General features: G+C 41.0%; 1 protein-coding gene across 2 annotated transcripts; it reads right to left on the bottom strand.

The window, feature by feature from the left end:
• Nucleotides 1–213: 213 nt before the first annotated feature.
• On the bottom strand, nt 214–10,821 carry Ndufb6 (NADH:ubiquinone oxidoreductase subunit B6). 2 transcript variants are annotated; one of them, XM_052718389.1, is made up of 4 exons: nt 10,511–10,815; nt 8,349–8,441; nt 2,904–2,948; nt 214–392 (listed from the first exon to the last, which is right to left on the bottom strand). In XM_052718389.1, the coding sequence occupies exons 1-4, from the start codon at nt 10,688–10,690 to the stop codon at nt 324–326; spliced, it is 387 nt and encodes a 128-aa protein (XP_052574349.1). In that variant the 5' UTR covers nt 10,691–10,815; the 3' UTR covers nt 214–323. The 2 variants fall into 2 exon arrangements, with proteins under 2 accessions (XP_052574349.1, XP_052574350.1); XM_052718390.1 differs by lacking the exon at nt 8,349–8,441 and having other exon boundaries at nt 10,511–10,821.
• Nucleotides 10,822–11,672: the final 851 nt, after the last annotated feature.

Raw genomic sequence — 11,672 nt, 5'->3', positions numbered from 1 at the left:
TCAGGTCATGGATTTTCATTCTAGTCCTTCAAACACTTCACATCCTCTTGTCAAACCAGTATGTAAAAAAAAAATCTATCATGTGACTAAAACGTGTTTTGCATCCTGTTTATCAAAACAGACAGGAAAAAGGTAGCTGATGGAACTGTTAGTATTTGTCTTTTTACTGTTAGTCTCAAATCGGACGATTTTTGGAAAGAAATATAACAACACTCCAAGAAAAAGCTTTATTGGTTACTTTTCCAGGGAACAGATTCAGTAAATACAGCACTATAGGAAGAGGCTTTAGCTGTTACACAAGTCTTTCAGTTTTTAAGTGCTCTTTAATGATGTTGATCAGGAAAATCTTTCATTGGTGGAATTACTTCTCCAGTCTCCAGAATTGTATCACCCTAGTAAAGACAAGTAAATGTTTAATTAAAATTTATTTTCATTAAGTGTACATTTTATTGTAAAATATTTCAACATTTGTTTAGCACAATAATTGACTATAAACATATAAACATTTTGTTAACTCAAAATTAAGCCAGGCATGGTGGTGCACACCTTTATTCCCAGCACTCTAGAGGCAGAGTTTGAAGCCAGCCTGGTCTATATAGCAAGTCCCAGAACGGACAAGACTACATAGAAATACTAGCTCAAAAAAAAAAAAAACCAAAAAACTTCAAAATTATTTTCCATTTCCATTTTACTTAAAACATTTCAATTTGGATGCTATATTTTCATCTGCACTTATATATATATATACATACACACATATATAAAAATCTTTATATAAAGATTAATCAAATTATTACAGGAGGAAAGATTAATCAAATTATTGCAGGAGGACTTAAAAATTAAAGAGTTATAGACATATAAAGTACATATTTAGACTGTCTAATTTTGAAGTATGGATACACCTGTGAGACCATCACCACAATCAACTCGATCAAGATTTAGTATTTTATTCCTTCCATCTACTCTCTCAATCTCCACCTCCAGTTTTCAGGAAAGTAATAAGTCTGGATAGGTGGTCACTCTGCTCTAGTCCATGTTCAGACGCTACATGGAAAAGCTATTACGCTCTGGCATTCATTTTAATAAGGACGGAGACAGGACAGACTGGGAGGACAGCCTGACCCATACTAGTCTATCACATCAGGAAGGAGAAAACATGTTTTGTTAAGCCAGAGACTTGCAACACTGTCACAGCTTGTTCTATACTAAATTAGATGGCCATTCTGCAGCTTGTCAAAAGGGAAGATTCTGGAAGTGACCAACAACATAGAAACAGGAAAGGACCACTGTAGCAAAAAAAAAAAAAAAAAAAAAAAAAAAAAAAGAAAATACAGAAATAAAAGAAGTGCTACAAAACCAGTGATACGGTCTTCTGTACAGAGCCTGGTCTTATCCTTTGCACATAAATGGCAAAATAAACACATAATTAGATAAGTGACCAGGTAAGCAAAGAATAAATAAATATTAATTAGCCACCAACCAGCAAGTTAATATCCTATTTTGAGACTATGTGGGGTCTGACACACATCAATTACAAGTAAGTAAATAACAGAAGTTTCCTGTTATTTCCTAAAGCAGAATTCCAATATGGACAGTTAACCAATTTTGATGGTTTGCCCCAAAAGTCCCCTGTTATAGCTTATAACAGACTACTGTAACATGTGGTGATATTTTATTTGTGCTGAAATGTAATATTTTATTTGTGTGTTAATAAAGTTTGCCTGGAGATCAGAGGAAATAGCAAGCTATTAACACAAAAGTCAGGCAGTGATAGCACATGCCCTTAATCCAATCACTTGGCAGGCAGGATCTCTGTGTTCAAGGTCACACTAGGGAGCACAGCCAAGCATGGTGACACTCGCCTTTAATCCCAGTACCAACCATAGAGACCTGGAGGTCTGTACAGACAGGCAGTGACAAGGAAGTGAGGTAGCGGGGCTAAGAGCTAATGAGAGGGCAGAAAAGCAAGGCAATAAAGGCGCAGGTTAAGACAGGAAGTAGCTCACATTTTGGAAGCTACAGAGCTGGTGAGGTAAGGTGGTTGGTGGCTCTCACTATTTCCCTGATCTCTCAGGCTTTCACACCTATATTTGGCTCCATGTTCTTTAAGACTACTTAGAAATTCATCTACAGTAACATATGCTACCTAATGGAAGTTTTTGAATTTACAGTTATAGTGGTTCACTCATTATTTGTAAGCAGAGATAGACAACATGTTTTAGTATACTAAACAAGAGCCTCATAAACAACCAATAAAAATACCAATTGATTATATATAATATATATTGTTTATATGAAGACTTAAAAATTAAAGCAACATAGACATAATAAAGTGTATATTAAATTGTATACTATAATTTTGAAGTATGGATATACCTGTAAGACCATCACCACAATCAAGATAATAAAATATTTATCATTACAAGATTTAGTATTTTATTCCAAAGTACTAAATTTTTGTTTTTGAGATAGGAACTCACTATGGAGCCCTGGCTGTCCTGAAAGGTACTATGTAGACCAAGCTGGCTTCAAACTCAGAGATCCTCCTGCCACAGGGGAGGAGTGCTGGGATTAAAGGTAGACACCAACACACTCAGCTTAATTTAAATTTGAATTGACAAAAAGTATCTCTTCAGGCTTATGCTATAGCCCTTTACCCATGAAAAACTGAGGGTTCCTTCTGCTCTAGGTCAAAAAACAAGGCTGAGAAATATGGTGTCCACTCTGCATTTTCAAATTCAGTTGCTACTTCATACTATCCTCCTTTTCCCCTACAATAATACACAAATACACTTCAGCTGACAGTAAGAAAGGATCATTTTATGCTAATGAACTTGGCAATCACTTGTAGAATGGGAGGGGGAGTAATGTACAAGCGGAAAAACTGGAGTTTTGAGACTTACTGGGAATATTCTGGGCTTCGAGTCAACGATGGCATATGGTGTTTTCTGCAATAAAAGTAACTCTGTGTAAATTACAGTGTTAGACTTTCTTCTGAAAATATGTTAGATCTTATCCCAAATTTTCCTAGAACTCTGGGCCCATCCATATAACTGTTAATTCAACATCTCTACTTATGTCAATAAGCATCTTGAAGTTAACCACACCCACAATTTAATTTCCCCTAGCCCCACAACTGCTGCTCCTCACGTTCCCTATCTTAGCTAATGGAACCTGTATTCCCTCAGTGCTAAAATTTGCCAGAAGCCCTAACTCCTCAGTAGGTCCTGCCGGAACTACCTCGATAATATACCTTGCATCCAACTGATCTCCCCAGGTAACAGTACCTTCCTTGCCCACGCCGCTTGATGTTTTTTGACAGAACTGCGCCAACAGCACCTACTAGCTACCCTGCTTCTACTCATGCCCCCAACAACACAGGTAGCATGAGCCTTTCAACGGGGATCACATTTTAGCTCAAAATCTCATAATCTGTAAAGAAAAAGATGGCGTCCTTGCTGTGATCTCTAAAACCCTCCATGACCTCACCCCTGGCTAACTACTTGACTTTCTACCACTCTCTCCCCACACTGTACTGTCGGGGTGCACCATGTAGCATGGGTCGTTTGAAGAAGGAAGGCACTCCAAGATGAAAGTACTCCAATTTTAAGGCCTATGTGGCAGCAGGAAGGTCCAGTCTCTTCTGATGGACTGAACCACGAAGAGCCATACAAAAGCGTATTTATTGATTGTTACTCAAAGTGTTTCCTCATACAAGGTCCCTAATCTTAATTTGCATGTCTTACTGAAGGACAGCATCACATGCCCCCATGACTCCAGTCCTTTATTATGTATTGTTTGCAATATGCAATAACAAGATTAGTATTATTATCCGAGATGCACACCTGAGGCGTCAAGTGACCAAGTCACGGCATACCTGCAATGCCCCTTCAGCAAAACAATTTTACAGGTCAAGGGAAACAATCACTGTTTTGCACAAGGATTCTTCAAGGTCAAAGTGCTTCTAAAAAACGGTTGTTCATTCTAGTATCTACCCCAGATATAGTGACTCTGCTACATTCCTACAACACCGTACCCTAGTCACAATGGCTCCCTGATCTCCAACTATTAGTCAAATCAATAAAGCCTGCTGTGTCCCAGGCCTTTGTGCTCACTCAGCCTTCACCGGAAGTGCACTCCTCGGGGTATCTGCTTGTCCCTCACCTCATTCCAGTTAGGTACCTTCAGTATCACTTCTGCAGAAAGGCTCAATTAAAACAGCAGCTCTGTCATTCTCTATTCCTTTACCCTGCTAATTTCTCTTCCCGAGAATTGATCACCTCCTATAATCATATATGCCTCTTATTCATGTGCTGATTGCCAGTTTCCAAGACTAGAATAAGCATGTCATGAGGCAAGGCACAATCTGCTGTGTATACTGCTATACCCCTATTTACAGTGCTTTGCATAAGAGGTGCTTAATATATATAAATGTGGAACAAATAAACTCATAAAGCATGTATGTCTGTCTGCACAAGATACCATACCAAAATGTTTAAAAGATCATTGGCATGATATAAGACAAGGGGACCAGGACTGTGAGAGAAGCTTAGACTACGATACAAGGGAAATACAATGTCTTTATTATATGAACTGTGGCCAGGGCCAGGGAGGTGACTCTGGGTAAAGGACCAGGCCTGGCAACCTCAGTTGCATCTCTAGAACCCACATCAAGATAAAAGGAGAAAACCAACTCACAAAATTGTCCTTTGACCTCCCAAGCATATTATGGGACAGCTGTACTCCCACCCACACAATAACAATACATATTTAAAATTTTTATTCTAAAAAGAACTGTGGCCAAAGTCAAGAAGATACTAAATGTCTTCAGAGATGTAAAATTCAGTTACTGAAACAAATGTTACTATAACGAAGCTGCAGAATTTCCATAAACAAACCAAGATAAAGAGTAAAAGGTAAGTGGCCCCAGACCCCACCAAACAAGAAATGTTGAAATATGTCCACTAGTGGCTAAGAAAGCATGAATCCCTCAGAGAAGTAACCATATTAATGTCTCTTTTGTCAACCCAATACTGTAGCTTATTAAATATGCTTCTGCTAGAGGAGAAATGTCTTTGCAATCCTAAGACAACTTGGCCACAGAGATGATAAAGGAAACTACACTCTGTATAAAATGATAAATGCCAAGTTTCAAAAGTTGGGATAGGACTGGAGAGATGGCTTAGATGTTAAGAGTACATACTGCTGATCCAGAGGACCAGAGTTCAGTTCCCAGCACCCACAATGCTTGGCTCACAGTTGCCCATAACTCCAGTTCCAAAGAAATCAACTCCTCTGGCTTCTACGGGCATCTGTACTCATGTGTACACACCACACAGAGATACGACACACACAGACACACAACACGGGCACACACACAAGCACACATAAATGGAAAATAAATCTTTAAAAATATAAGTAAGGGTGGGTTGGAAAGGGAAGTGGATCTGGAAAGAGCTGGTAAAGAGGTGAGCATAATCAAAACACATTGTAGTTGTAGAGAACTCTCAAAGAACTAATAAAAAATAGGTAACTAAAGAAGAAAAGTTGGGATGATCCATATTCTATTGTTATTATAAACATTCTAAGTCTAATAGATTAAGTTCAGGATTAAAATGAAAATGTATAATAGACACACTTCTGATTTGAAGCTGAAAAAAATTGCTTCTTAGAGGCACCAATATACCATATAAACACCTGAAATTAAGATTGAACAAATCAAATTTATAGATGGGTTTAAAGCGCTTAAGAGAAAGTGATTACAATTGTTAAGTGGAATTGTCTTAAGAGTTCAAATTCAATTAGTTCCGAGGTGGTAAGGACAGAATAAGCTTTATCAGAGGTATGGCAGTTTAATTATAAGATAAAAGCACACTTTAAAATATAAAACTAACAAACTAAATTCCCAGACAAGACTCTGACCACTGCCGTAGAGCAGCCACCCTCGGATGTTCACACCTTCCCTGGAGAAGGCAGTGTTCTTCTCCGGAGATCACCACGCTAAACCAGCGATGAAGTGAGATGGACACTGACATGAAAAGGCCCAGGGAGCTGCTCATGAACACGGTTTTCAAGCCCATCAGTACAGAAATGTAAGCCATTCTGACCCTTAATAAATTATTAGTATATTTTATTGTTGCAGAAGGGTTTTCAGCTGGTTTCTGAGATGAAAAACAAAACAAAACAAAAAAAAAAACCAATTCAAATCTCTACTAGCCCCTACTAACCTTACTGCTGACACAGCAGACGAGCCATACCATGGCTCCTCCAGGAACCATTATGGACAGGGAAGCATGTAATTTCAAATCAGTTTGCTTTTTCCCAACTTCATCTAACGAGTACCAAATTGCAACAGCCTCCAGCTGCTCTGCCTGGTGTAGAACTTTGACTCCTTCAAGCTGTGTCCAATGTTCTTTTTGTTTTGTTTGTGTTTATTTTGTTTTGGGTTTTTTACATTTCCTCACAATCATCATGCCATTCTCCCACTTAACAGTGGAGAATTCAGTTGGGTGTGGAAGCTCATGGATGTCATGAGGTGAGAGTGAGGAGATCCAGGGTTCAAGGCTAGCTTGCAGTATATGAGACTTAGTTTCAATACTCACACAATGAAGAGTTCCCACTGCTTGTTATACATATAGCTCACATCTTCTCCCTAGATTTTGAAACTTTCCCTAAATTAGTCTCAGCTTATTGGATCAATAGAGAGCCATCTCCTCAGTCTGGAGGACTTCTGGCCATGCTCATCACTGACTTTCTATCTTTCCTTCTAACTGGCATAACTTGTTCCCTCACACTCTCCCTTGAATGTTATCTGCCCTCTAACATAATACATATTCCTGGATGTCAGATACTTACTTTTATATATTCTTTCTATAACAATAAAAAGGACACACTAGGTATTCCGTTCTTGTTGCTCGGAAGACATAATGGGGGCCAAGGAGACGGCTCACAGGGCAAAGGCTTGCTGCTAACCTAACAATCTGAGTTCGTCCCCGGAGACCCCATGGTGGAAGTGGAGAACCCACGTCCTTCAAGCTGTCTTCTGACATTCTTTAACCTCCATGAACTAACACTTTTGAAGGTAACAAGCCAATAATCTTGCTCCACTGGACATTCCCTCCAGTTGGACTTGTTTCAGGATTCCTCGTGACTGTATTCAGATGATGAATGTTGGGCAGGAGTATCACAGAGCTGAGGCTGCTTTCTTCTTGCTGCTCTGTCAAGCAGCAGCTTCAGCCGTCTCGGGGCTGACAACACAGAGATGCGGCCTGCTGGAGTATAACTTAGGGACAGCACTGTTCCCAGGCCTTCTTAGTGGACAGACTTAGTGAACATGCATACAAGCACCTGCCCACACTCACGGTTATCTCTCTATCTACCTATGAATAGATACTAATAACTGAATTCATACCAACACTTCCAATTCTAATCCCATTCCCCCAGGAGTTCTCCCTTTTCACGGAAACAACCTTTCCACCAGTGTACTTACTTGACCAAGCTCCTCAGTATAACAAATCTATCGCCATCACCACCCCCTCCCATGTTTAGCCTCATCACCTTATTTGATGTCCTAGTCCACTTCAGGTTCCTTACTGTTTCTTCTCACATTCCAATATCCTACACCAGACCGCTGTCACTAGGGCTCCCCAAATAGGCATGCTCAGCTGACTCTTAACAACTCTCACTGAACACAAGAATGCCCTCTTTACACTATTTGAGTTCCAACAACCTACACAAGGAAGTCACCGCTGTTCCTTCTTCCAGGACACCCCAGAAACTGTATGTCCTTCTCCTACCACCCGGAGTCCAATGCTATGTACCAACCGTACTGTGCCATCCCTTATCTTTAAAATATGGCAAGTGGCTCTGGACAACCCAGGCAAGATCTTTCCATGAAAAAGTTAATATTTTTGGTCACCCTAGATTCTAAAGAAAGAAAATTATGAAAAATCAGACTTTTAAAAACAAGGGAGAACGAAAGGATGAGGAGACCTCTTTTGAATGATATGACATACCTAAGCTGTGCTAAAAAGGCAGCAGAAATCATCTTCCCGCCTCCTGCTCAGGACTCTAGGTTTAGATACCCTGATCAATTAAACAGTACTTCAAGCTATGCATTCAAGTTATAAACTAGTTGTATATACAAGTAATCTTTTGAATTTCAAGTTTTGAAACTAGTTGTATCTAAGACTTCTTAAGTTCAATTAAATCTGTTACCCAAAAGAATTCAAAGAACTTCAAAATGAACTTAAAGTGGTGTATTATTTCCTCAGTACAGCATAGCCAGGGAAATTATTGGACAATATTAAAGATAAGTTCTAAACAGCACACATTTAACAAATACTTACAGCTACGTGATATTTGACGTAATAGTGAATAAACCAGAGAGGTATAAGCACATGAGAAACAGCAAAGAGACTGGACCGGTATGCCTTAAAGACCTGCAGAGGGGAAACACAACACGCAAAATAAACACATACCCTCTTTTTCAATTGTTTATATTTATTCATTTTATGTGTATTAGTGTTTTGTTTGCATGTATGAATGTGTGTCGCTAGTGTGCCTGGTGCCATTGGAGGTCAGAGAGAAGGCGGCCTTGGATCCCCTAGAACTAGATGTGGGTCCTGGGGACCAAAACCGGGTCCTTGGCAAAAGCCAAGTGGTCTTGAGTACTGAGTCTCTCTGCATCTTCACCCACCCCTCATTTTTTATTTTCATTAATGTATTTTGAGACAGGGTCCCACTCTTTAGCCCAGGCTGACCCACTGCGTAGCCTGGCCTGGCTTTGAACATGAAGCAATCCTCCTTCCTCAACCTCTGCTGTATTACCAACACGTGCCACTTACTACACCAAGCATGAGATAGCTCATTTTCAATGTGTGTGGAACAAAAAGCAAAACAAAACAAAACAAAAATCCCACCGCCAACAGAGAAACAGTGTGATGGTTACTTTACAAACTTCTCAAAGGAACATATCTCCTGACAGATTGGGGCTAACCTACCTACTCCAATATTTTCACTAACTCTGGGACTCCCTGTAGGACAGCCAGGGTCAGAGCAAACAAGGCTTAGGATGAGTAGCATTCTGCAAGACTGCTAGACAGGGTTTAGGATAAACAGCATTCTGTAAGATATAAGGCATCCATGTTCAAGAAAAAAGCAAGACTTTGTATTAACATACGGGTCTTCTAAACTCACTGAGAGCTCTTCTGACATACCATTTTAAAAGGGAAAGTCAAAATACAAAAAAAAAATGGGACTTTTCTATGGCATCTAATTTGACTAAAACACACCCTTTAAGGAGAAAGACAACCTAGAATCTATGTATTATACCAGATGATTATAGAAGAAAAAAAAATCACTGAAAGTAAGGTAAGACAAAATTCAACAAATGATTACTTCCTTAAATCACTCGCTAAGTTATCAGCTTGCCACCAGTGAATGCCAAAATCAACAGGCAATGTCAGATACACAAGAAGGGAGAGGCAGCTTGAATTATGGTTGAATTTTACCACCGTAAGCATGTGGTACCCTTTTACACTAATCTCTGTTGCATTATACTTTGTAGCACAGTAAGATAGTAATTACACGTGGATTTCAATAAAAATTCCTTCATGTGACCAGGAGCAAATCCTTCAAAAAATTTTTTTTAATGTTTCTCTTTCCTCACATTTAAAATAAGAATTAGGAACTGTTTTTACCATTTAGGAATAAAGAAATGAAGTAACGCATGCAAAAAACCTCAGCAGAATACTAGGTTCGAAGATAGCAAGAGCCCACTGTTACTACTTATTATTATTATTATTGGATTATTATTATTATTATTGGAAGTAATTGAAAGCAATTCCCACATAGTAGTCATTACTCATCACGGATATGCATAACAGACTCCAAGAAAATATCCGGAACCCTTAAAATAAAAAAAAGCCCTAGAATGGATGATTTTTCTGCTTGGCAAAGTCGAGGGATGCAACTTAAAAGTAAACAAACCGTGCTCAAAGTACATACTGAGGCACAGAAAGGGAGCTTTAGAGTGTGACAAAGCATCCCAAATAGAGCCCTGTCTTCTGTTGCGATCCCTGAGGCTATACTATACCAGCTAGCCCTCTGGCAGCTGAGTGCAGTGTTAGCTGGTCTCGATCACCTCGACCTTACAAATCGCCTATGTGTTCTCAAATACTAAAATCGCACTCTAGTGAATTCTGGCCTGTTACTCTGAGGAAAAGTATCCACAATCGAAAGAACTACATGTGCTGAAAACCTAAGGTCGGACTTCTCAGTACACCTGACAGCCAAACAGATCATCCTCCCGAAACCAACCCGCTCCGGGACTCCAGATCCCTGCCCAGGACTCTCGTGTGTGACAGTGTCCGCTAAACCTGAGACCCCAGACTGACTGTCCCTGGGCCCTCCGGGGCATGAACAGGGTCGGGACCGAGAGGAGCGGGGCGTGGGGTGGCCGGGCTGCGACCCGGCGTGGGAACTGGGACCTGTGGGGCTCATCACTCACCACGTTCTTCCACGGGGCCCTGTCCCGCAGAAAGTTATTCCAGAAGTCCTCCAGGGGCCACGACCTGCGCGGCGGCAACACGGGCTCCCGGGGACTCAGCTCCTGGTCCTTCAGCCATCGCCTCCTCAGCTCCCGCAGCTGCTGCAGCCGCAGCTTCTCATCCGGCGTGTACCCCGTCATGTCGCCGGCGAGCTTGCCAAAGAGACACGGTGCGCGTCCGAACCCGGGGCCGGTCACTTACGCGCGCGGCCGCTCCTCAAAGCGACCTTGAAGACACCTGGGAGCGGCGCGGTGTGATGACGTCACACCCAAACAAGGCCTCTGGGGGCCCGCGGACTCCTTCGCGGAAGTCGGAATCTGCGCATGCGCAAAACCCTCTCTCCCGCCCTGGTTTTTAAGATCCCGGATTAAAAGCAAGAGCTGGAAGGTCCCTTAGTTATGGACTAATGGGGGCGGAGAGGAAGTGGGGGAATAGAAAGTGTGAGAGGTCCTGGGGCTGGAGTTCAGAGAAGAAAGAACTTGGAGGGGAGGGAGCCGGAAGGACGAGGACGTGAGTTTACTGAACCTCGGCCCCGCCCCCTTGAATCCTTCTCTTGACCTACAGATAATTGCATCCCGATCCCGTCAAGGGACCTTGAGCAGCTATGTCGGTTTCTTCCCTCGTCTGTACTGCAGAAATAAAGAAGACTTTATTTGGGAGGATTACACAGGCCCATTTACTCTTTGATCCAGCCGCCCCCCTTAGAAGCTATCCCAAAGGTATGGTGGTAAAAATTTGCAGAGATACGCGCGAATATTCATCACGACACAATTTGTAATAGTAAAACCTTAGAGATCACCTTCTGGATTCCTCAACAGAGGATTAGTGGAAAAGCGTATGGTACTGTAAAGCACTGGAATGCCACAGCCTTCTATAGATAAGATAAGCCTTCTATTCACAACTGTGGAGTGACCCCTGCAATCTATTGTTGAGAGAGAGAGAGAGAGAGAGAGAGAGAGAGAGAGATACACTCAGTAGAAAGAAGAGTATATGGTATGCTATCTTTTATCCAAAAGAGAGGTGAGCAGTGATACTAACTATATATATCTCCCTGAAGTTTTTAAATTAATATAAACGAAAACGAATTTTTTTTTTTTCGAGACAGGGTTTCCCTGTGTAGTT

This window comes from Peromyscus californicus, unplaced genomic scaffold, assembly GCF_007827085.1.
Source record: "Peromyscus californicus insignis strain IS unplaced genomic scaffold, ASM782708v3 Scaffold_5__1_contigs__length_169319896, whole genome shotgun sequence".
Lineage (NCBI taxonomy): Eukaryota > Metazoa > Chordata > Mammalia > Rodentia > Cricetidae > Peromyscus > Peromyscus californicus.
This window is presented reverse-complemented; position numbering and strand designations above follow the sequence as displayed.